We start from the raw sequence: 19602 nt of genomic DNA, 5'->3' as shown, positions 1-19602 counted from the left end.
ACCTTACGTGTGATGCCAGGCTGTCCGTTCTAAAGCCCAGCACCCGCCTTTCATCTTCTCTTTTTGTGTTGATTGAATCCGGATTCTCTGCCAGGCACTTGGGTCCTCTTTGGAAATTGCCAGTCTCCACGCCGTATGCAGAGCAGACCTCCGCACGCATAAGACCCTGCCGGCTACGGCAGGGGTCCTCAAACGTTTTAAACAGGGGGCCAGTTCACTGTCCCTCAGACCGTTGGAGGGCTGGACTATAGTTTAAAAAAAAACTATGAACAAATTCCTATGCACACTGCACATATCTTATTTTGAAGTAAAAAAACAAAACGGGAACAAATACAATATTTGTATTTGCATGTGGCCCGCGGGCCGTAGTTTGAGGACCCGTGGTGTACAATGAGGAAGGAGACTGGCCGGCTGTCAGGCCTTGTCAGCGGCCTGCATGTGTGGCTTCAGTTAGGGCCTGGCTACCTCTTCAGGAATGTTGGCAGGCCCGGCTGTTTAATCGATTGTTCAGACCTGCCAGGTGCTGAGGGGACTGTAACTTTGATGGAAAGGACCCCTTAACCCCGACATTCCCAACCCGCGCCCTCATGTTCTCCCGGGGAAAGCCGCTCTCCGTGGGGCCCTGGGGGCCCGGAGGCATCTGCCCCTCAGCCTTGTGCTGTGTCACCACGTGGTTATGGTTACAGCCTTGTGGGGAGGGACCGACTCAGCTGTGTGCTGTCATTCCAGATGGAGGCTGGCACACGCGTGTGATTACAGGTAGTGACTACACGATGGCAGCACACATGTGATTACAGTAGTGACTACATGATGGTAGCACGCACATGTGATTACAGTAGTGACTACATGATGGTAGCACACACGTGTGATTACAGGCAGTGACTACACGATGGTAGCACACACGTGTGATTACAGGCAGTGACTACATGATAGCAGCACACACGTGTGATTACAGGCAGTGACTACATGATGGTAGCACACACGTGTGATTACAGTAGTGACTACATGACAGTATCACACGTGGTTATAGGCAGTGACTACACGACAGTAGCACACACGTGTGATTACAGGCAGTGACTACATGATGGTAGCACACACGTGTGATTACAGTAGTGACTACATGACAGTATCACATGTGGTTATAGGTAGTGGCTACATGACAGTATCACACGTGATTATAGGCAGTGACTACATGACAGTAGCACACATGTATGACTTTAGTTAGTGGCCACATGATAGTTAGTAGCACACATGTATGGCGTTAGTGGCCACATGATGCTATAAGTCAGCGTACTGCTGCCTAACAAACACCACAGCGCTCGGAACTCCTAGAGCAGTGGTTCTCAACCTTCCGGCCCTTTAAATACAGTTCCTCATGTTGTGACCCAACCATAACATTATTTTTGTTGCTACGTCATAACTGTAATGTTGCTACTGTTAATGAATCGTCATGTAAATATCTGATATGCAGGATGGTCTTAGGCAACTCCTGTGAAAGGGTTGTTCGACCGCCAAAGGGGTCGCGACCCACAGGTTGAGAACCGCTGCCCTAGAGCATTTCTTCTGTCCTCTCTGTCTCCTGTTGGCTGGGGGTTGGCTGGTCGGCTGTGGGCGTGTCTGGCTCAGTTCCAGCGCCAGCTGGGTCCATCCTCCCAGGAACAGTGGCTCTCCGTCCCTGCTCCCATGGCAACGGCACTAGTCTGCTAGCCTGGGCAAGGGCGATTCAAGTCTCTGCCTGTTTCACAGCTGCTAACACCCCGTTGGCAAAGCAAGTACCATGGCCCAAGGCAGAGCCAAGAGCAGGAGCAGGCATCCGCCTCCGGTGGGACGGGCTGCCGCGCCCGCCAAGGGCACAGACGCGGGCAGGCGGCCGCAGGGAGGACGCGAGCGCTGCTTTCCCCGTGCCTGGCTTCTAAGTTTTGAGACTGAGGGGGATTTATTGAAAGTAAAAGAGATTTTTGGGGAGAATGTAAGTAAAATGTGAGGTGCCAGGCGCAGTGCAAGTGGCACACGTGCCAGATCGCCTCCTGGGAGCCGCGCTGAGCCGGGGGTGCGGTGGGCTGGCTGGCAGGTGGGGCCTGCAATGGGTGGAAGGATGGAGGCAGGGGGCAGGGAGCAGGGAGAGCCCCCGACCCAGTGCAGCAGGGCCAAGCCTCGGCCGCCCGCCCGCCCGCGGAGGGCCTCCTAGCCTCGGGCGTGTCTGCCGTGCCGCCCTTGGCCGGCTCCGACAGGAAGCACCCCACCTCCCAGGGCGGCTTCCCTCAGCCTCCTGCGCCCTCTCTCTAGTTTCCCTTTGGGATTGTCTTTGCGTTTGTCACGCATGTTAGGCCAGCAGCGCTCCGTGCGGGGCCCTCTGCCTGCACCCGGGGTACCGGCTCCGCAGCCCTCGGCCAGTCGGCCTCCCTGGCTGGCCCCTGGCCTGGTTGGTCACTATGATCATTGCCGCCCCGACTCTGGCAGCTGCCCACCCTCGCCAGGCCACGCCTGCTCTCCTGAGAGCGATGGGCGCCTGGTCAGTGGGTGCCGCCGCGCCTGTGCGGGTGCACGCGCCCGGAGCCAGGAGGGCCGCTGCTCCGCGTGGCTGCCAGAACAGAACTCGGCGTGGCTGGTCTTCTTCAGGGAGACCCAGCCCCGCTGGGGGCGGGGGGGGGGGGGTGGCTCGCGGTGTTACTTGGCGTTTCTCCAGTCACTGGCTGTTGAGCATCTTTCCCGCTGCTCACTGGCCATTCCTGTGTTTCCTTTGAGTGTCGGATTCAGGCTCCTGCCCATTAGAATCTCTTCAGTGACTTCAGAGAGGAAGGGAGAGAGAGGACCATCAGTGATGAGAATGATGGGTCGGCTGCCTCCTGCACGTCCCCTGCTGGGGATCGAGCCCACAACCCAGGCATGCGTCCTGACCAGGAATCGAGCCATGACCTCCTGGTTCATAGGTCGATGCTCAACCATCGAACGACGCCTGCCGGGCAGTCTTCTGCCCATTTTTAAAAATTGGGTCATTTGTCTTAATTATAAGAGGTTTTTAAAAATATATATATTCTGGATGCAAGCCCTTTGTCAGGCATAAGCATCATGCACATGTTCTCCCAGTTTTGCTTCAGTTTTTACCAGTGTTTCCGAGAGAAGCAGTTTTTAGTTTTGATGAGGCCCCGTGTCCTGGTGAACCGAGGTTCTGCACTAACGTGGCCGCGTTGTCAGTCTCTCCACCGTGATTGGTGCTTTTCCTTCCTGTTGGCGAAGTCTGTGCTGATGCCAAGGCTGAGAGGACCTTCCGCCATGCGTTCTCGAAAAGCCTGGCCTGTTTGATTTCCTGTCTGGCCTTCAGTGTACCCGGAGCTGGCCTGGGAGTGTGCTGTGAGGCGGGGGCGAGCTCATTTCACGCGGACGTGCAGCCCTCCGGCCGCCGCTCCAGCGCAGGGCATCGTGGGGAGCCAGGTGGCCGTCGCCCTGAGGCCTGTGGCTCTCGCCCTCCTGTCATGCCGCTGCTGGTGCTCGAGGGAGCCACCCACTCCGGCCCCCTTCGTGCCCGTCTTGCCTGTCTGGCGATCACGTCCCCATGGAAACTAGAATTCCGGAAGCAGGTTGCTGGATTCTCAGAAGATGCTGGAGCTCGAGGGCGGCCGGGACTCTGTCCAGGAGCAGCTTCCGGGCCGAGCTGTCCGCCCTCCTCTGCAGGTCGCTTTCTCACAACACGTTCCTCGCTGGCCATGCGCGGGTCTCACGCCTCCGGCTCCAGACAGTATTGGATGTTTGATTTTTAATGTGATTGTTAGTACTTATTCAAATTTTGTGTTCTAAATTTTTGCTAATCTGTAGATGGCCAATTAATTTTTACATAGCACCATTGTGTTCAGCAGTTTTGCTGAAGTTCCCAACATATTTCTAATGCGGTAGTGTAGAAGGTCTCTAATCTTCTACACATATCATCCTGCCGTATTGAAGTAGTCAGGACCTGTGGTCCAGTGCTTACCCAGAGTGGTAAATGCAGCTCTGGGATAGTGCTAGCTGGGCGTGTTCTTATGTGGCTCTAGGGCAGTGACGGCAAACCTTCTGAGCTCGGCGTGCCAGCATTTTGAAAAACCCTAACTTAACTCTGGTGCCGTGTCACATATAGAAATTTTTTGATACTTGCAACCATAGTAAAACAAAGACTTATATTTTTGATATTTATATGCCATTTAACAAAGAAAAATCAACCAAAAAAATGAGTTCGCGTGTTACCTCTGACACGCGTGTCATAGGTTGCCATCACTGACCTAGGGTAGAGCTAACTGGGCATGTTCACATGTAGCTCTAGGGTAGAGCTAACTGGGCGTGTTCACATGTAGCTCTAGGGTAGTGCTAACTGGGCGTGGGAATATGCAGCTCTAGGGTAGAGCTAAGTGGGCGTGTTCACATGTAGCTTAGGGTAGAGCTAAGTGGGCGTGTTCGTATGTAGCTCTAGGGTAGAGCTAAGTGGGCGTGGGAATATGCAGCTCTAGGGTAGAGCTAAGTGGGCGTGTTCGTATGTAGCTCTAGAGTAGAGCTAACTGGGCGTGTTCATATGTAGCTCTAGGGTAGAGCTAAGTGGGCGTGGGAATATGCAGCTCTAGGGTAGTGCTAACTGGGCGTGTTCACATGCAGCTCTAGGGTAGAGCTAAGTGGGCGTGTTCATATGCAGCTCTAGAGTAGAGCTAAGTGGGCGTGTTCACATGCAGCTCTAGAGTAGAGCTAACTGGGCGTGTTCACATGCAGCTCTAGGGTAGAGCTAAGTGGGCGTGTTCACATGTAGCTCTAGGGTAGAGCTAAGTGGACGTGGGAATATGCAGCTCTAGGGTAGAGCTAAGTTGGCGTGGGAATATGCAGCATTACTTCTCGAGGGGAAGGTGTTTAATGTTTCACCCCCACTATGACGTGTGCCCGGTGAACAGGAGGTATAGGAAAGGAGCGTGTCCTGACGCCTGAGCAGAATGCTCCGGAAGGAGTCTGTGCCGTGAGAACCTGCGCCCGGCCACCTCCCAATAAGAGCCGTTGTCACTGCCCCGCACCTTTGGTCGTCCCGTGCACTTCATTCGTTTTGTGCGGGGCCACGATCGAGCTCTCACGCTCTCGTCCCCTCACTTCAGACGAGACGTTTCTTTCTGTCGCCGAGGGGGATGAATACCGTCTGGCCTCTGTCGGGAAGGTTTCGGTGTTCAGTTCTTCTCTCCAGCTCGCAGTTGCCAGCTCTCTGGGTGATGCTCAGGTGTTCAGGAGCGCCATTGCCAGTCTCCTAGGCTCTATAGAAAGACTAATGGAAAGTTTCAGCAACAGTTAATTTCTTATGTAGACGGAAGCCATTGTGCGTTTCATGGTTGAAATGGACCTGTTGGCGTTACGTGTCTGGGTGACACTCGGACTCCTCTCTCAGCCTCGGCTCCATCGAGTGCCGACACAGCGAGGTCTGTGACGTGCGCGCTGGGATTGGGGTCAGAAGGCCTGTTGGAATCGGATTCACCTGCTGACTGACCATCACGGCGACAGTGGCGACGCTGGTCATTCCTGGAAGGCAGGCAGCTTGCTCGCGTGTTCCCGGCGCTATTTCTTGGCTGATTAGTTGGCATTTGGATGGAAGGGCCGTTGTGGCCGCTAGGAAGCGGGCGTTTCGAATGCGATGCCAGGCCCTTTGTTTCCTTCGTATGTTTGCACAGGAAATACGCCTGAGGAGTGTTCTTCCTCGCCCCACACTCTCTCCTCTTCACGTCAGTGCTTTTATCATCACGCATTCAGGCCTCCTCTGAAAGGGGCGGTGTGTGTTAGCGTGTGCGTTAGAGCTAAATGGGAAGCGGGTGTGAAAGCACTTGTGTTCAGGAGTTCACGACTAACTTCTCTCACATCATGTTAAGTCCCATCCCTTTGTCTTACTGAGACACTTTCTAGCAGAAACCAAGTGGCCGTCTTTCTGACCCAAGTTGAGTCTCAGGTGCCCTGAGGACGCGCAGATCCCAGGAGCCTCTTCAGGGTCAGGAGCCTCAGCGCCCAGCGGGGGTGGTTCCCAGCAGGTACATGCCCGCCCCCCGCCCGTTGGCTCTATTGTTTGGAGAACTGTTGAGGAAGAACGGGAGGACGTTGATTTTGAGGAAATTAAATTTGTTCTGAAACAGAACGTGCTTTTCAAGCCGGGAAGAGGCGGTTAAGCGGGAGCAGGGCCTTCTGCGTGCTGCTCGGCCCGTGCCGCCTGCCCTGCGGGCGCTGGGCCACCTGGGGGTCTGCGGACGGGCCGCCCATGCCTCTGACACCCCCTGTCCCCAGTCGCAGACAGCCGAGTGCTGACGTGCGCCGCGGTGTGGAGGATGCCGGAGGAGTCGGAGCCGGGCAGCCACGAGTCCCCCGACGAGTCGTCGAGCACGGCGCACGCCCTGGAGCTGCTGTGTGACCTGGACGGCGTGGCGGCGCACGGCAGCGTGGCCTGGTAGGTTCCGGGACCCATCCCCGTGCAGCCCGGGGTCCGCCTGCGGGCGCCCGGCCTCTCCTCCCTGAAGCCTGGCGGCACGTTGCTCTCTCTCTTTTTGTTTTGATGCCAGTTGTTTTCCAGGTTGGACACGTTACAGAAACCCTGCTGCCCACACATGATGGGCTGCCCCGCGGGGGCTGCCGGGGGTGCCGCCGGGCTGTGCGCGGCCCCGGGCTGAGGGCTCTGTAGCCACACGTGCACGCCGACCCGATCGGCAGCCTCTGGAGCGGCTGTCGAGTCAGGTGGAGCCTGTAATTCTGGGACTGGACCTGGGTGCACTGTGCGGTCGTCGGAGCCCTGCGCCCTCCGTGGGCACCCTCCTGTGTGTGTCCCTCGTGTCACCTGCAGGACCAGGAGCCGTTCCTGGGGCTCCCTGCCCTCGGGCTCCTCAGAACCAGCTCGTGAAGCCGGGGCGGGTTCAAGGAGCTGGGCTTTCTAGAGGGGACTGTGGGTGCATGTGGTCATGGGCGTCCACATTACGCGGTAATTGTTGTCTTACTTATACAGCGTGTGCGTGTGCGTGTGAGAGAGAGAGAGAGAGAGAGAGAGAGAGAGAGAGAGAGCGCCGCCTCCTCTGTGTAGTCAGTTCTGTCTTAGCCAACACTGCCAACTAAAGAGGCTCAATCCAGCAGACGCCTGGGAAGCACCTGCTGCACATGCCTGCCAGCTCTGGAGGCCAAGGTGGCGATGGGTTGGGGGAGCAGGCCTCCAGGAGTCACAACCCCGCTGGGGGACCGCGCTGTGAACATGTAACTGGGACGCAGGCCGGCTGTGGCCTCCGTTGAGGTGGCTAGGCCTGTGTGCCGTGGGCCCCGGGAGGAGTGGGAGGGCCTGTGTGCCGTGGGCCCCGGGAGGAGTGGGAGGGCCTGTGTGCCGTGGGCCCCGGGAGGAGTGGGAGGGCCTGTGTGCCGTGGGCCCCGGGAGGAGTGGGAGGGCCTGTGTGCTGTGGGCCCCGGAGGAGTGGGAGGGCCTGTGTGCCGTGGGCCCCGGGAAGAGTGGGAGGGCCTGTGTGCCGTGGGTCCCGGAGGAGTGGGAGGGCCTGTGTGCCGTGGGCCCCGGGAGGAGTGGGAGGGCCTCTGTGCCGTGGGTCCCGGAGGAGTGGGAGGGCCTGTGTGCCGTGGGTCCCGGAGGAGTGGGAGGGCCTCTGTGCCGTGGGTCCCGGAGGAGTGGGAGGGCCTGTGTGCCGTGGGCCCGGGAGGGTGGGTTGCAGAGGGAGTGCTGAGGAGGGACACTTGGAGCTGGGCCCAGTCGGTCCCGCCAGTGGCGGGTCTTGAAGTTGGGAAGGGAGCAGAGTGGCAGGTCCGTGTGGTTCTAGCAGGTGCGCCTGAGCACGTCCTGACCGAGGGCAGAGCGGGCCTACAGAGCGAGGGGACGCGGGGGGGGGGGGGGGGGGGGCGGTTGGGGGGCCACGGCCCAGGAGGAATCGCCTGGATGGTCGAGGGCAGAGCGCATCTGTGTGAACGACAGGCTGTTAGGAGTTCACATTTCAAACAGCACCTTGTTCCCTGCAGGCCTTTGTGTCAGTACGTGTGCGCCTCTCTGCGTGTGTGTGTGTGTGTGTGTGTGTGTGCGCGCGTGCGTGTGCGTGTTCTGGGAGGTACCAGCACTGGGGGACAGGGCAGTGAGACAGGGTGCAGGCTGCAGCCACTTGGGGAGCTCGCTGTGTACAGATGCCTCTGGGCCCTTGGCCAGTGCAGAAGTGTGGGTTCAGGGGAGGGAGCTTGCTCCGGGCACCGGGAGCTAAAGGGTCGGGGGGCTGGCTCCCCACCTGCCTCTGGCAGGCCCAGCTACACCAGCAGAGGTGCCGCGGGGAAGCCTGGAGGTGTGCTGGCTCTGGGGGTGAGGGTTTTCAGCTCTGCTTGGTGTTTCCCCGCCCGTTTTTAAAACATGGGGGGCGGGGGTGGGGTGGGGAGAGAAGGAGGAAAGGTGAGGAGAAGCCAGACTGCTGTTTGGCATTTAGATCAAGTCTGCTTTAAAATGTGGTTTCCGCTGACTTGGGGCTTGCAGGAGCACCAGGGAGAGGTCGGGCTTGCTGAGCGAGCCGCCCTGTAGGTGCCGCATTCCTGGCATCGCTGGGCTGTGTCCTCCCACCCAGGAGGGACCTGGCGAGGCAGCGGCCCCCTGGGCCTGAGGATCGCCCTCAGATGACGTACCACCCCGGCGCTGCCAGGCTCGCTCTGGGAGAGGACAGGATGGCGGGGACTCGGCCTGGAGCCGCGCTCCAGGAGGGGCCAGCGCCGCCGTGTCCGTCCTCACCCACGTCTGCCCCACCCGGTGCTGCGTGCGGGCCCTGGACCACGGCCACCAGAGGGAGGCTTGGGTTCGCAGGTCCTGCAGGCCTACCCCTCACCCAGCCAACGGCCCCTTCCCGTCCCGTGGTCAGTGTCAGTGCTTATTCCTGCCGAGCCGCAGGCACCGCCGTTCCCTGGGCGGAGCCCCCTCCGAAAAGAAGAAACCTGGAGCCCGGCCGGCCTGGCTCGGGGTGGGGGTCGACCTAGGAACCAGGAGGTCACGGGCCGATTCCCGGTCAGAGCACATGACAGGGTTGTGGGCTCGATCCCCAGCGTGGGGCGTGCAGGAGGCAGCCGATCCAGGTCCTCTCTCATCGTTGATGCCTCTGTCTCTCTCCCTCTCCCGCCCTCCTGAGCGGCTGATCGGAAACCCTGGTGCCTTCATCAAACGGGGCGGGGTTACGGGGAGGGAGCCGTAAGCTCGTGCAGGTGGGGGGTCGGACTTCAGCAGCGACGTCATCCAGTGGCCGATCTCAGGCCGCCTGTCAGCCGCGCAGCAGGGGCAAGACCTGGTTCTGTCCCTACAGGTGCCTGTGCCACAGCTGCCGGGAGCTTCCCCGGTGCGACCACGCCCGCCCGGCTCCGCGGGTGCTCCTGGCGCCGTGGGAACGGGAGGTCTGCAGGTTGCCGCCATGTTCAGAGGGCTGGATGCGCGGGACCCCCATCACCTTCTTCGTGGCTGTGCACCGCGGGACGGTCACTGGCTTCATCGAGGTGGCCCTCGAGGCCTCCCTTCAGGCAGGAAGTGAACGTGGGAGCTTTGGTGCAGCTGGCGCCGAGGTCCTCACAGCAAGTTCCTCATGAAGGTGTCAGCTCCCTTACCCGGTATCCGTGCGCAGGCGTGTGTGTGTGTGTGTGTGTGTGTGTGAGTGTGAGACTCAGCACAGGGACACAAGCAGGAGAGGGGACTGTGGCCTCTCCCGCACTCAGCCTCGTCCTGGGCAGCTGGTCTCAGACCACAGCGAGGCTGGCCCGCGACACGCAGGGTCCAGTCCGAGTGGCCGGGGCCTCTGCGCCTGCGCCGCTGCAGGAACCTCGCTTCCCCGTTCTCCAGTGCGTCTCGCAGGCGTCGCCGCGGAGCACTTAGGTGACAGCGTGGCCACGGACGCCCCCAGGAGACACTGGGCGGCGTTTCTTAAACCCCCTCTAGGAACTCGGCGCCACACGATGTCTAAAGCAGCGCAGTGCTCTCGCCTGTATCCTCAGGCTGCTTCTGCTTTTTTAAATTATTATATAATTTTCCTTTTTAGACGTAAAGCGTTCCTTCTACAGCCACTGGAAATGCATTTGCTTGTTTCCTCTGATAGTTTTCCTGAGAAACATAAGCTTCTCGGAGAGAAATCTCTCCCTGGCCCCACGGAGGCAGGGAGAAGAGCTGGATGAGGAGAAAGGGAGGACCAGTGAGCAGTTTCCTGAAGGAAACCCCCCCCCCCCCCATCCTGGGACCAGACGAGGCCGAGGTGCCGCTTCGTTGAGCCGGGGAGGTGTGCTGGCCGATGTCTGGGGAAGCTCGCTGGGGGGCTGGCTGCTTCCGGTGGCACCCGCAGCTGCTGGCTCTGGTCTCCGGAGGAGCGTGGCTGGGCGTGGAGTCGGTGCTTATGCACATGTGCCTGTCGGCCTCTCCCGGGCAAAGGGCGGTGAGGGATGGGAACGAGTCGTCACGGGCACCTGGCATTGACTGCAACTCCCAGGCCAGCCCGAGAGGTGCTGGGCCGCGTGTGCGTGTGCACCTGGCTCTGGGGGACCTGGAACAGACCGGGCCAGCGTGTGCTCCTAGTGCCCTAGCGCAGTGGTCGGCAAACTGCTGCTCGAGAGCCACATGCGGCTCTTTGGCCCCTTGAGTGCGGCTCTTCCACAAAATACTGACTTCTGCGCATGGGCCACAAAGTTTCAATCGCACTGTACGTGCGCGCCCGCACGTGGTATTTTGTGGAAGAGCCACACTCAAGGGGCCAAAGAGCCGCATGTGGCTCGCGAGCCGTGGTTTGCCGACCACTGCCCTAGAGTGTCAGGTGTTGCTCAGGGGCGGACATAACCACCCCACCAGGGGTAGAGGGGTGTCTCGCCTCTGCTGGGGCCTGCTCTGGGCGGGGCCTGGGGCCTGTGAGGCCCGTGAGGGCTGGGTGGCAGGCTGCGTGGGGTGCTGGCCTCTCTGGGAGGGTCTGCCGTGGCAGGGTGGGGCCAGGACTGTCTGCTCGGGGTCAGTCCTTACTCGGACACCCATCCCATTGAGGGCCCCACCTCACCACCTCCTCTCACCTCATCCCCCAGAGTCCCGCGTCCTCACAGCAGGTGGATGGGGAGGACACGTGTCCGCCCCCAGCGCGGAGATTGGGGTGCCGCCCTGAGCCGCTTGTGTTCCCGATCCGCCCGCCCACAAGGGCTGGGCCGCGGCCTGTCTGGCGCAGGCAGGAGGCGGGCTGGGTTCGGGGTCCTCTGTGCTCACGCGTGTCCTCCCCCTCAGCGTCGTGTGGGAGCCCACGGGCGACGGGACGCGAGTCATCTCCCTGGCGGACAACCACCTTCTGCTGTGGGACCTGCAGGCAAGCTCCAGCCGGGCCCTGGTAGGTTAACAAACGCCGTTTCCCGCTTTTAATTTCTTAACGTGATTTTTTAAAGTTTATTGATTTTTAGAGAGAGATTTGACTAAACTTAGATATACTTCTCGATTCATGTCTTTAGGATTTTACATTAATGATGAAGTGGTTAGTGAACGAATTGAGTTATTGATCAGAGTATTGAGCGATTGCCTCTGTCAGGTGAAAGCAGCTCGGTGTTGGGCCTCGGGCCGAGCACAGATGGACATGGACCCCGAGAATGGACAAACTGCCCCTTCGTCACATCTGTGCACGCGAGGCATGGAGATGCCCACCGCATCCCCTCTGTTTCGGGAGCCTGTCCCTAGGGCTGGGCTAGGTCACCTCTCAGGTGCTGACGACATGGTGCAGGCAGCCCTTCCCCAGTCCCCCGAGTGTGGAAATGACGCTGGACGAGACCCAGGCCCTTCAGCTCACCTCCTCTCCCTCCGTCATGCACAGAGCTCAGGGCTGGGTCATTAGACACGTGGGCTGTTCCCGTGCACGTGGGTGTGGGGCCCCCAGGCCTCACCGTGTCTCAGGAGGTATCTCAGGACCTGCAGACTCGAGAAGGGAGGTCCGGGGCCTGTAGCCTGGGGGACGGGAGGTCCGGGGCCTGTAGACTGGGGGATGGGAAGCCCGGGGCCTGTAGATTGGGGGACGGGAAGCCCGGGGCCTGTAGACTGGGGGATGGGAGGTCCGGGGCCTGTAGCCTGGGGGACGGGAGGTCCGGGGCCTGTAGCCTGGGAGACGGGCGGGCGGGGAGGGTCTCCAGTGGAAGGCGTGGGGCGGTGGGTGCAGCCCCTGAGAGGAGCCCCCCGGCAGGAGGAGCCCAGAGGCCAGTGGCGGAGTCGCACGCTTTAGGGCTCAGGCCCCCAGTCCTGCCGCGGCCTGTGGCCCCACTGCACACAGCTCCAGGCCCCATCCTCGCAGAGCGCTCTGCGGTGGGCGATTAACCTGTAACTTATTTTCTGCAGAGACCAATTTAGTCCTCTCGGCCCCTCTTTTGTCAGCGTCAGCACTCTGTCAGCCTCACTTTGTGACCCTGGGCCGTGGCATTTAATACTGAGCCCCCGATCGATCCGCGTCTTCACACCCAGCTCCTCCATTTTTTTATTGTTGGAGGATCTTGCCCTGCGTGGTGAGTCTCATCTCAGGCTGGCTGCATCATTACCCTTTGCAATTAAACGGGAGGTTCCCTGCCATTTATAATCATTAGCGAGAGCCCAGGGGAGGCCTGGGGGCGGGTCCGCGGGGTCCCGGCCCCGGTGAAGGCAGAGGGGGTGCCCCCCCATTGTGACCTGTGCTCATTCATCTCTGGGCTCCAGCAGCCTTCACTGGCTCTGGAGATAAATAGCTCCTTTCAGGGTGCGGAGAGCGGCAGAGCCGAAGGCACAAGGTGCCGCGAGCCTCGGCGCCCTCCCGGCCACACACCCACCTGGAGCTCCCGCAGAGGAACCCAGTGGGTCGCCTGCTCGGTGCTAGGACCTGAGGCAGGACGCCTTTTTAGAAAAGTGTTTTCATTGATTTCAGAGAGGAAGGGCATGTGCCCTGACCGGGAATCGAACTGTGACTTCCTGGTTCATAGGTCAAAGCTGACCACTGAGCCACAGCACCTGCAGGAACGCCTCTTTGAGGGAGGAGAGTGGGTGTCAAGGGCACTAGTGCTTTTAGACGGTTCCCAGTTGAAACCATACCCCGGGGGTGGGGGGGCTGGGGTTCAGGAGCCTGTCACCTGCAGCTGACGCCGGCCGGGCCTGGCCAGGAGCTGTGCTGGACACGTGGCTGGAGGCTGGGCCACCCTCAGCAGGAGCCCAGGGGGTCTGCCTGGGGTGCTGAGTGCGAGCGGGAGGGGAGCTTGGATAGGCTCACAGGAGAGGCCAGGCTCTGCTGGGCGGGCAGTGGGTATAGGCGGGCGGCCACTGAGCGGTCACAGAGTGAAGGAGTCATCCCGACGTCCCGACGTCCCGACGCCCTGTCCGAACGTGTCGCCACTGCCCTAGAGAAGAGACGCGGTCTCCCCGTTTCTAGTCCAGTCCCCTGCACTGCCCCTCACTCCTTGGGGTGTCGCAGGCCTGTCTGTCTCCCGTCTGGACGCTTGCCCTGCACTGAGCTATGAGCCCCCGATGACCACTAGGAGGGGCTGTGACCCGGGAGTCACAGGATACACACAGCCCTGGCGACAGCGTCGGCCTCCTTCGGCCTCTGTCTGGGTCTGCGGCCTGCCCTGGGTCCCCTCTCAGCGTGCTCCTATGCGAGGCCTGTGTCCAAGTGATGGAGTGACAGGGCTGTGTGCCGGGGGGACAGGTGGCAGAGACGCTGGCCACACGCTCTCCCCGCCTTCAGCAGTCACTGAGTGGACAGGCACTCAACCCCGATGGGAAGAGTGATGTGGCCAGTGTGATGGGTTTGGGCACAAAATCCCTGGTGGGCGGGCGGAAGTGAGATGAGGAGCGAGCCCTTCCCCAGACTCCAGCCGGGCCCCTCCCTTCCGGGAGGTGGGTGTCTGAGGAGCAGGTCAGTGTATTCACCTCCGTGTGACAGACGTGGGATGGGGTGGGGGGGGGCGACTCAGACACGTGATGAGGCCCGGCTGTGTCCTCTGCCTGGAGGGGGCCCTGTGGACCCACTTGCTCTCTGCCTTTGGGCGCAGCCAGACGTTTCTTATTTCCTGTTGTCCTTTCACGTGGGAGCAGATCTCTCATCACACCCTTGCAGCCTGTTCCTGGCGGTTATTAATGCGCTGTCTGTTTTTGCTGTGCTGGGCTTACAGTTCTCCTCAGTTAAGGCTCACACATGCTCAGGGCGGAAACCCAGCCGCCCTCCCGACGGTCTCAGTGATGCCGGCTCTGTCCTGCGGGTGCACTTCCTTCTCTCCTTCCCTCGCAGCTGGCCAGCTCGGCGTCGCTGGAAGGCAAGGGGCAGCTGAGGTTCACCTCGGGACGCTGGAGCCCACATCACAACTGCACCCAGGTGGCCACGGCCAACGACACCGCCGTCCGAGGCTGGGACACGCGAAGCATGAGGTCAGTGACACGCCCGGTGCCTCGCCTGCCACCCCTTCCCCCACGAGGCCGCCCGGAGCAGATGGGTGTGGGGCACGTGGCTTGTCTGTCTGCGTCGCGTTTTGTCTCCTCCCATCGTGGCTGGTGTGTCGTGGCCGCGGCCGCGGGGGCTCCGCTGGCTGTTCAGGGCTCCGCGGGGGCCCCTCAGCCCTGGCTGTTGATGAGATGGAGATGGGCTCCTGGGGCACCGCCCGCTCCTGTCCCCGGGGGTGGGGACCACGAGGGACAGTCAGGCCCCTGGTGGCGGGTTAGTTGTCACCATCTCTGTGCTGTCGGTGACAGATTGTCGTCTCCCTCGTGAGGTGCAGCCTGCAGTGCTGGGGCACAGGGAGGAGCGGTTTCTGTTCCAGGTGGGGTCCGATAGGCCAGCGAGCGATGGAGCCTTGTCTGTTGTCATGGCAACGAGCCCTGCCAGCCTCTGTGAGATGCAGCCTGTCCCCTCAGCACACGTCGTTTATCACTGAGCTGTGAGGACGGTGTCACCGAGTGACTGGGCTTGCCTTCCGGGCACGGCTTCAAGCTGAGTCCCGAGGCCCCTGCAGACCCGGCAAGGAGGTGGATGCCCTCTGTCCACAGGGTCGGTGTCCTGACCCCCCCCCAGGTCCCACACTGCCCCCGTTCTGAAAAGGGGTGCAGAGCTGCAGTGTCTGGAGGCAGGAGGCTTGTGGAGCGATGGGCAGACCCCACGCAGACCTGGCGGCTGTGGTTTGGGGGTGTCACCCTGCAGCTCCCGCCTCCGCAGGTCGGCTCTTCGGATCCCTGTGTGGCTGAGGGCTCTGCTCGTGTCGCTCTCTGCAGATGCTCCAGCTTCTGTCGCGCCGGCGCTTTCGGTGCTTGCTGTCCACTGTGCTGTGCTTTGTCCTGAGCCCGGTTCCCCCGCAGCGCGACGGACCCCCCAGTCCCAGGTCCTATTTCCTACGACCCCTCTCTCACGGGAAGAGCCTTGCTCGGGCGTAGGACATGGTATTTTAGGAAAACATATTGGCACCTGGGGAGGGCGCAGGATATAAACACGGCTCCAGACTTAAACGTGGCTCAGGGCCGGGGATCCACCGGAGGACAAGGTGACAGGGACTGAGGGCTGCCCTGGAGCACAGATACGTGGTGCCCTGGTGGTCGGCAGCTGCGTGGTTTTCGCCGCCCCCCGGAGGCCACGGGTGATGGGCCTGATGGTGGGACAGGTCACAGCTGCGGCCGAGAGTGGAGCGGGCAGTGTGGGCAGGAAGGACGCACAGGCAGGGCTGGATGGGACAGTGGTTTCAGACCCTGTGAAGAGCAGCCTAGGGCGGCGCCAGGCGTGTGACATTTGCACGTCTCTGTCCTTGGCTGCCGGGTGCAGGGCGGGTGGGCTGCAGGGACCTGGCGAAGGTGCTTGCGGTGTCGGCCCCGCGTGGTGTGAGTCGACCCCAACCCTGGTGACAGCACCCGGCCACAGCCAGCGCTGCCTCCCGTCTGCGGCAGCTCTTCCCTCGCTCCCCTTCCCCGACTCTCCCGGTGCCAGCAGTGCTCTGCGTCCTCCGTTCTGTCCTTCTCCCCTCATGCTTCCCAGACACGTCCCCCGTGTCCTCCATGGCAGACGCAGGCCCTCTGCCCCTCTTGTTCCCCAGGGACCTGTCACATCTGACAGCCAGACCAGCCTCCCTTCCCCAGGGGCTGCTGGAGAGGCCGCAGCCGCGTCACCGTGGTGGGGGCGCTGAGGTGGGCGCCGGCTCCCTGGCCTCCTGGAGCGGGAGCCCCGCTGGGTGCCCGGGGCCTGGGCGCTGGGTGCCGCGGGTCTGGCGCCAGGCCCCCCCGCCTCACGCTCGAGCGTCTCCCGCTCAGGCAGATCTACTGCATGGAGAACGCCCACGGGCAGCTGGTGCGGGACCTGGACTTCAACCCCAACAAGCAGTACTACCTGGCGACCTGCGGGGACGACTGCAAGGTCAAGTTCTGGGACACGCGCAACGTCACGGAGCCCGTGCGGAGCCTGGAGGAGCACTCGCACTGGTAGGGCCCGCGTGCGGGGGTGGGGGGGGTGTAGTGTGTTGTGCCGACGGCCTCGCCACTCGGAGAGGCACACAGCTCAGCGTGTGCTGCTGTGAGTCAGCCAGTCAGACCGGTTTGTTTCCTAAAGAAACACTCATTCCGGGCGGAGGGTCTGAGGTGGGAGCTCGGGGAAGGAGGGAGGCGCTGGCTCAGACGGCAGAGAGGAGTGTGCTCAGGTGCTCACGTGCTGGCTGCGGGGCCAGGCGGGTCAGTGCCCTGGACAGGGCACGGCTGCGGGCACTGCACCCCGCGCCCAGCGTCCTGCCTCGGAAACGCAGTGGGAATGTGGGCCACGGAGCTCCGGCCGAGTAGGTGAAATCAGCTGCAGCACCGTGCGTAGGAGGAGCGGTTTTTGTTAAAGTGTGTGTGTGCACGCTTGTGCACGTGTGTGCATGCATGCACATGTGTGCACAGTGGGAGTGTGTGGAATAGTGAGAGCCCAGTGCTGTCGGGGGCCTCACCCAGGCTGGCCCGTGTCGCCGAGGGGGCTCGCTGTGGTCTCCCCGAGTTCTTGGAATTACTTACCAGAAGCTATTGTCCTGCAGCTGGAAACGTAAAAGCCCAGGTGCTCTGCACAGTTTTACCAGGTCCGGTGATCACCGCTGTGCGGGCAGAAGCGCCGGCCCTACGGTGGGCATGTGTGCGGGCGGCGGGCGCTCAGCCCTCTGTGCTCCCTGGGCGTGTGCCCCAGGCCCCGCGCTCACCCTCTAGGTTGCTGCTCGGGGTGCCCAGGGCGCGGCTTCTGTCTGCAGCTCTGGCAGCCAGCCTCCCCCGCGGAGGCTCGTGCCGCCACTGCCCCGTCTCTGCTGCTGGGAGTCGAGATGAGGCGGTTTCAGAGAAACACGCTAAGCCTGCCCACCGGGGGACACTGCCCAGCGTCAGCCCGGGCAGCTCGGGGTGGGTGCTGGCGACCCCTGCTCCCTGTCCAGGGGTCCCAGCCCTGTGAGCGCCGTCTCCCTGTCCCCAGGGTGTGGAACGTCCGCTATAACCACTCGCACGACCAGCTGGTCCTCACGGGCAGCAGCGACAGCAGGGTCATCCTCTCCAACATGGTGTCCATCTCCTCCGAGCCCTTCGGCCACCTGGTGGACGACGACGACCTGAGCGACCAGGAGGAGCGCCGCCCGGAGGACAAGTAGGAGCTGCCTTTCCGACCGGCACCGCCGGGCCGGGCCAGGCTGCGGCCTCCGGCACGTGGCTGGGGAGCCCTGCTGCGGCCGGGGTAGTTAGCCCGGGTCGGGGGCTCACACACATGGCGCTCCGTGCCATCTGGGCAGGCTTCCCAGGAAGGAGAGCGTAAAGGGAGGAGCCCCCGAACGGGCACCACCCGCCCGGCCAGGACCGCGCTGCGCTGGCCCGCCCCAGGTCCCTCTGCTCAACCTCACAGGCAGTGTCTCCTCATTTTGACGGCGTCTTTCCATCCCCTGGGGACGGTTCCGTTACCCCCCCCGAACCAGGGGCCCCTCGCTGATCACACCAGCGCCTACCGTCCAGGCCGCAGGGACAGGCGCTGTCGGGCTAACGTGGGCTCCACGTGCTCCCGCGGTCCCCACGCAGGTGAGAAGCTGGGGCCTTGGCTCGCTCAGACGTGTCTCTGTTCCCCCCAGGAGTCAGGAGCCCCCGCAGGACGGCGTCATCGCCACGTACGAGGAGCACGAGGACAGCGTGTACGCCGTGGACTGGTCCTCCGCCGACCCCTGGCTCTTTGCGTCCCTGAGTTACGACGGGCGGCTCGTGATCAACAGGGTCCCCCGGGCGCTGAAGTACCACATTCTGCTCTGACGTCCGGGTCAGGCCGCAGACCCCGCCCTGGGGACCCGCGCCGGACGCAGCGTCTGTAACAGCGAGGGCGCCACGGCACGGCCCTCCGGGCACCCAGTCCCCTCGCTGAGCCGAGACCTCGGCTTCCAGACCCGGGCCTGCCTGCCGCCCCGTCTCTCTGCCCCGTCTCTCCTTCAGGGACGGTGGGGCTTCTTTCACTTCAAAAATAACCTTCGTTTCCGTGATGTTAACTCGTCTTTCTCTTGAGATTAAAAATGAAATAAACACACGAGGCCATCTCGCGGGCGGGCTCCTGGCTGGTTCTCTCGGATCGCTGCCCGCGGGTCTGGCGCCTGCTGCCTCCGTGTGCCGGCTGTGCCGCGGGGGGGCCCGAGCCCACTGCGGACTTGGCCCTGGTGTCCACGGGCTCCATTCACAGCCGTTACTCCCGCTCCTGCTGACACTCGGCGGCCTGAGACCAGACCGGGGTGGCAGGGAGGCCAGTGAGGCACCGTGAAAGTGGAGGGGCACAGTGAGGGGTGTCAGGCAGGTGAGCTGCAAGCTGGGGTGTGTCCCTGACCCCCAGGGAGGCGCGAGGGGTCTGTGGGCCCAGTGCAGGAGCACAGGTGAGAGGGACAGTGAGACCCGTCCAGGTTGCTGGGAGAAACGCGACAGCCCGCAGTCTCTGCGCTCCTCCCGGGAGGGTCCAGGCCGCGTGGATTCTGCAGGATTTCAGGAAATCGGAGAGGAAGGGGGTGTGGGAGATGGAGAGGGACTTCAGAGACGAGACCCATCTAAGCAACCCAGGAAGACAGCCCCAACGCCTGTGGGACTAATGGCACCAGAATGCAGCCCTCCTGTCGGCATTCCACCCTGACCCGCTCACACCTGCAGAGCGTGGGGGCTCGGTAATGGACGTTGGTGATGGCCGAGGCTCAGAAGAAGCAGATGCATTAGGTTCAGTAAAACGCCGGTCTTACGTCCGTCCATCTACTTCCTGACTCCCTGAAACCGGGCCTGCAGGGCGGCCGGGCGAGCGCTCTGGGCTTCCGTCAGCCGAGCTCGCCCATCGCCGTCCCCGCGGCCACAAGGCCTCCTAACTCCCTTTAAAATGACAACCACAAACCCAGCGCCCCACGTCCCGAAAGTCATCCTCCTGCATGGACCCCTCCCCTGGTCCTCCCTGCTCTAAGGAAGACAGGATCCTAACTTCTCCTTCGTGTGTGAATAGTGGCTTTTTTCTTGTTACAAGAGAAAGAATTCTAATTTGCTGCCCTGGAAGCAGCCACATCGACCTGAATCTGCAGAGCAAAGTGGAGATTACGGAGTGAGATCCGCTGACCTCACGCCCCGTCTGCACTGCAGCGACGGCCAGTTACGGTCAGTTAGGCACGCGTGACGGACACTGGGCT

General features: G+C 61.8%; 1 protein-coding gene across 5 annotated transcripts in view; it reads left to right on the top strand.

The window, feature by feature from the left end:
- EIPR1 (EARP complex and GARP complex interacting protein 1) overlaps nt 1-18493 on the top strand; it is a 61587-nt gene extending 43094 nt beyond the window's left edge. For 3 of the 5 annotated variants that reach the window (XM_070428626.1, XM_070428625.1, XM_070428629.1), the window contains 6 exons: nt 6268-6427; nt 11225-11324; nt 14226-14362; nt 16223-16390; nt 17397-17564; nt 18037-18493. In XM_070428626.1, coding sequence (XP_070284727.1) covers nt 6268-6427; nt 11225-11324; nt 14226-14362; nt 16223-16390; nt 17397-17564; nt 18037-18211 — 908 coding nt within the window. In that variant the 3' untranslated portion in view covers nt 18212-18493. Of the gene's footprint in view, nt 1-1891; nt 1970-6267; nt 6428-11224; nt 11325-14225; nt 14363-16222; nt 16391-17396; nt 17565-18036 lie in introns of those variants that run through there. The other 2 variants (XM_070428628.1, XM_070428627.1) reach the window with 2 other exon arrangements.
- Nucleotides 18494-19602: the final 1109 nt, after the last annotated feature.

Source organism: Myotis yumanensis, unplaced genomic scaffold, assembly GCF_028538775.1.
Source record: "Myotis yumanensis isolate MYYU_CA2020_CCGP unplaced genomic scaffold, mMyoYum1.0.hap1 SCAF_11, whole genome shotgun sequence".
Lineage (NCBI taxonomy): Eukaryota > Metazoa > Chordata > Mammalia > Chiroptera > Vespertilionidae > Myotis > Myotis yumanensis.
Note: the sequence above shows the minus strand (reverse complement) of the source record. Positions and strands in the feature narration are given on the sequence as shown.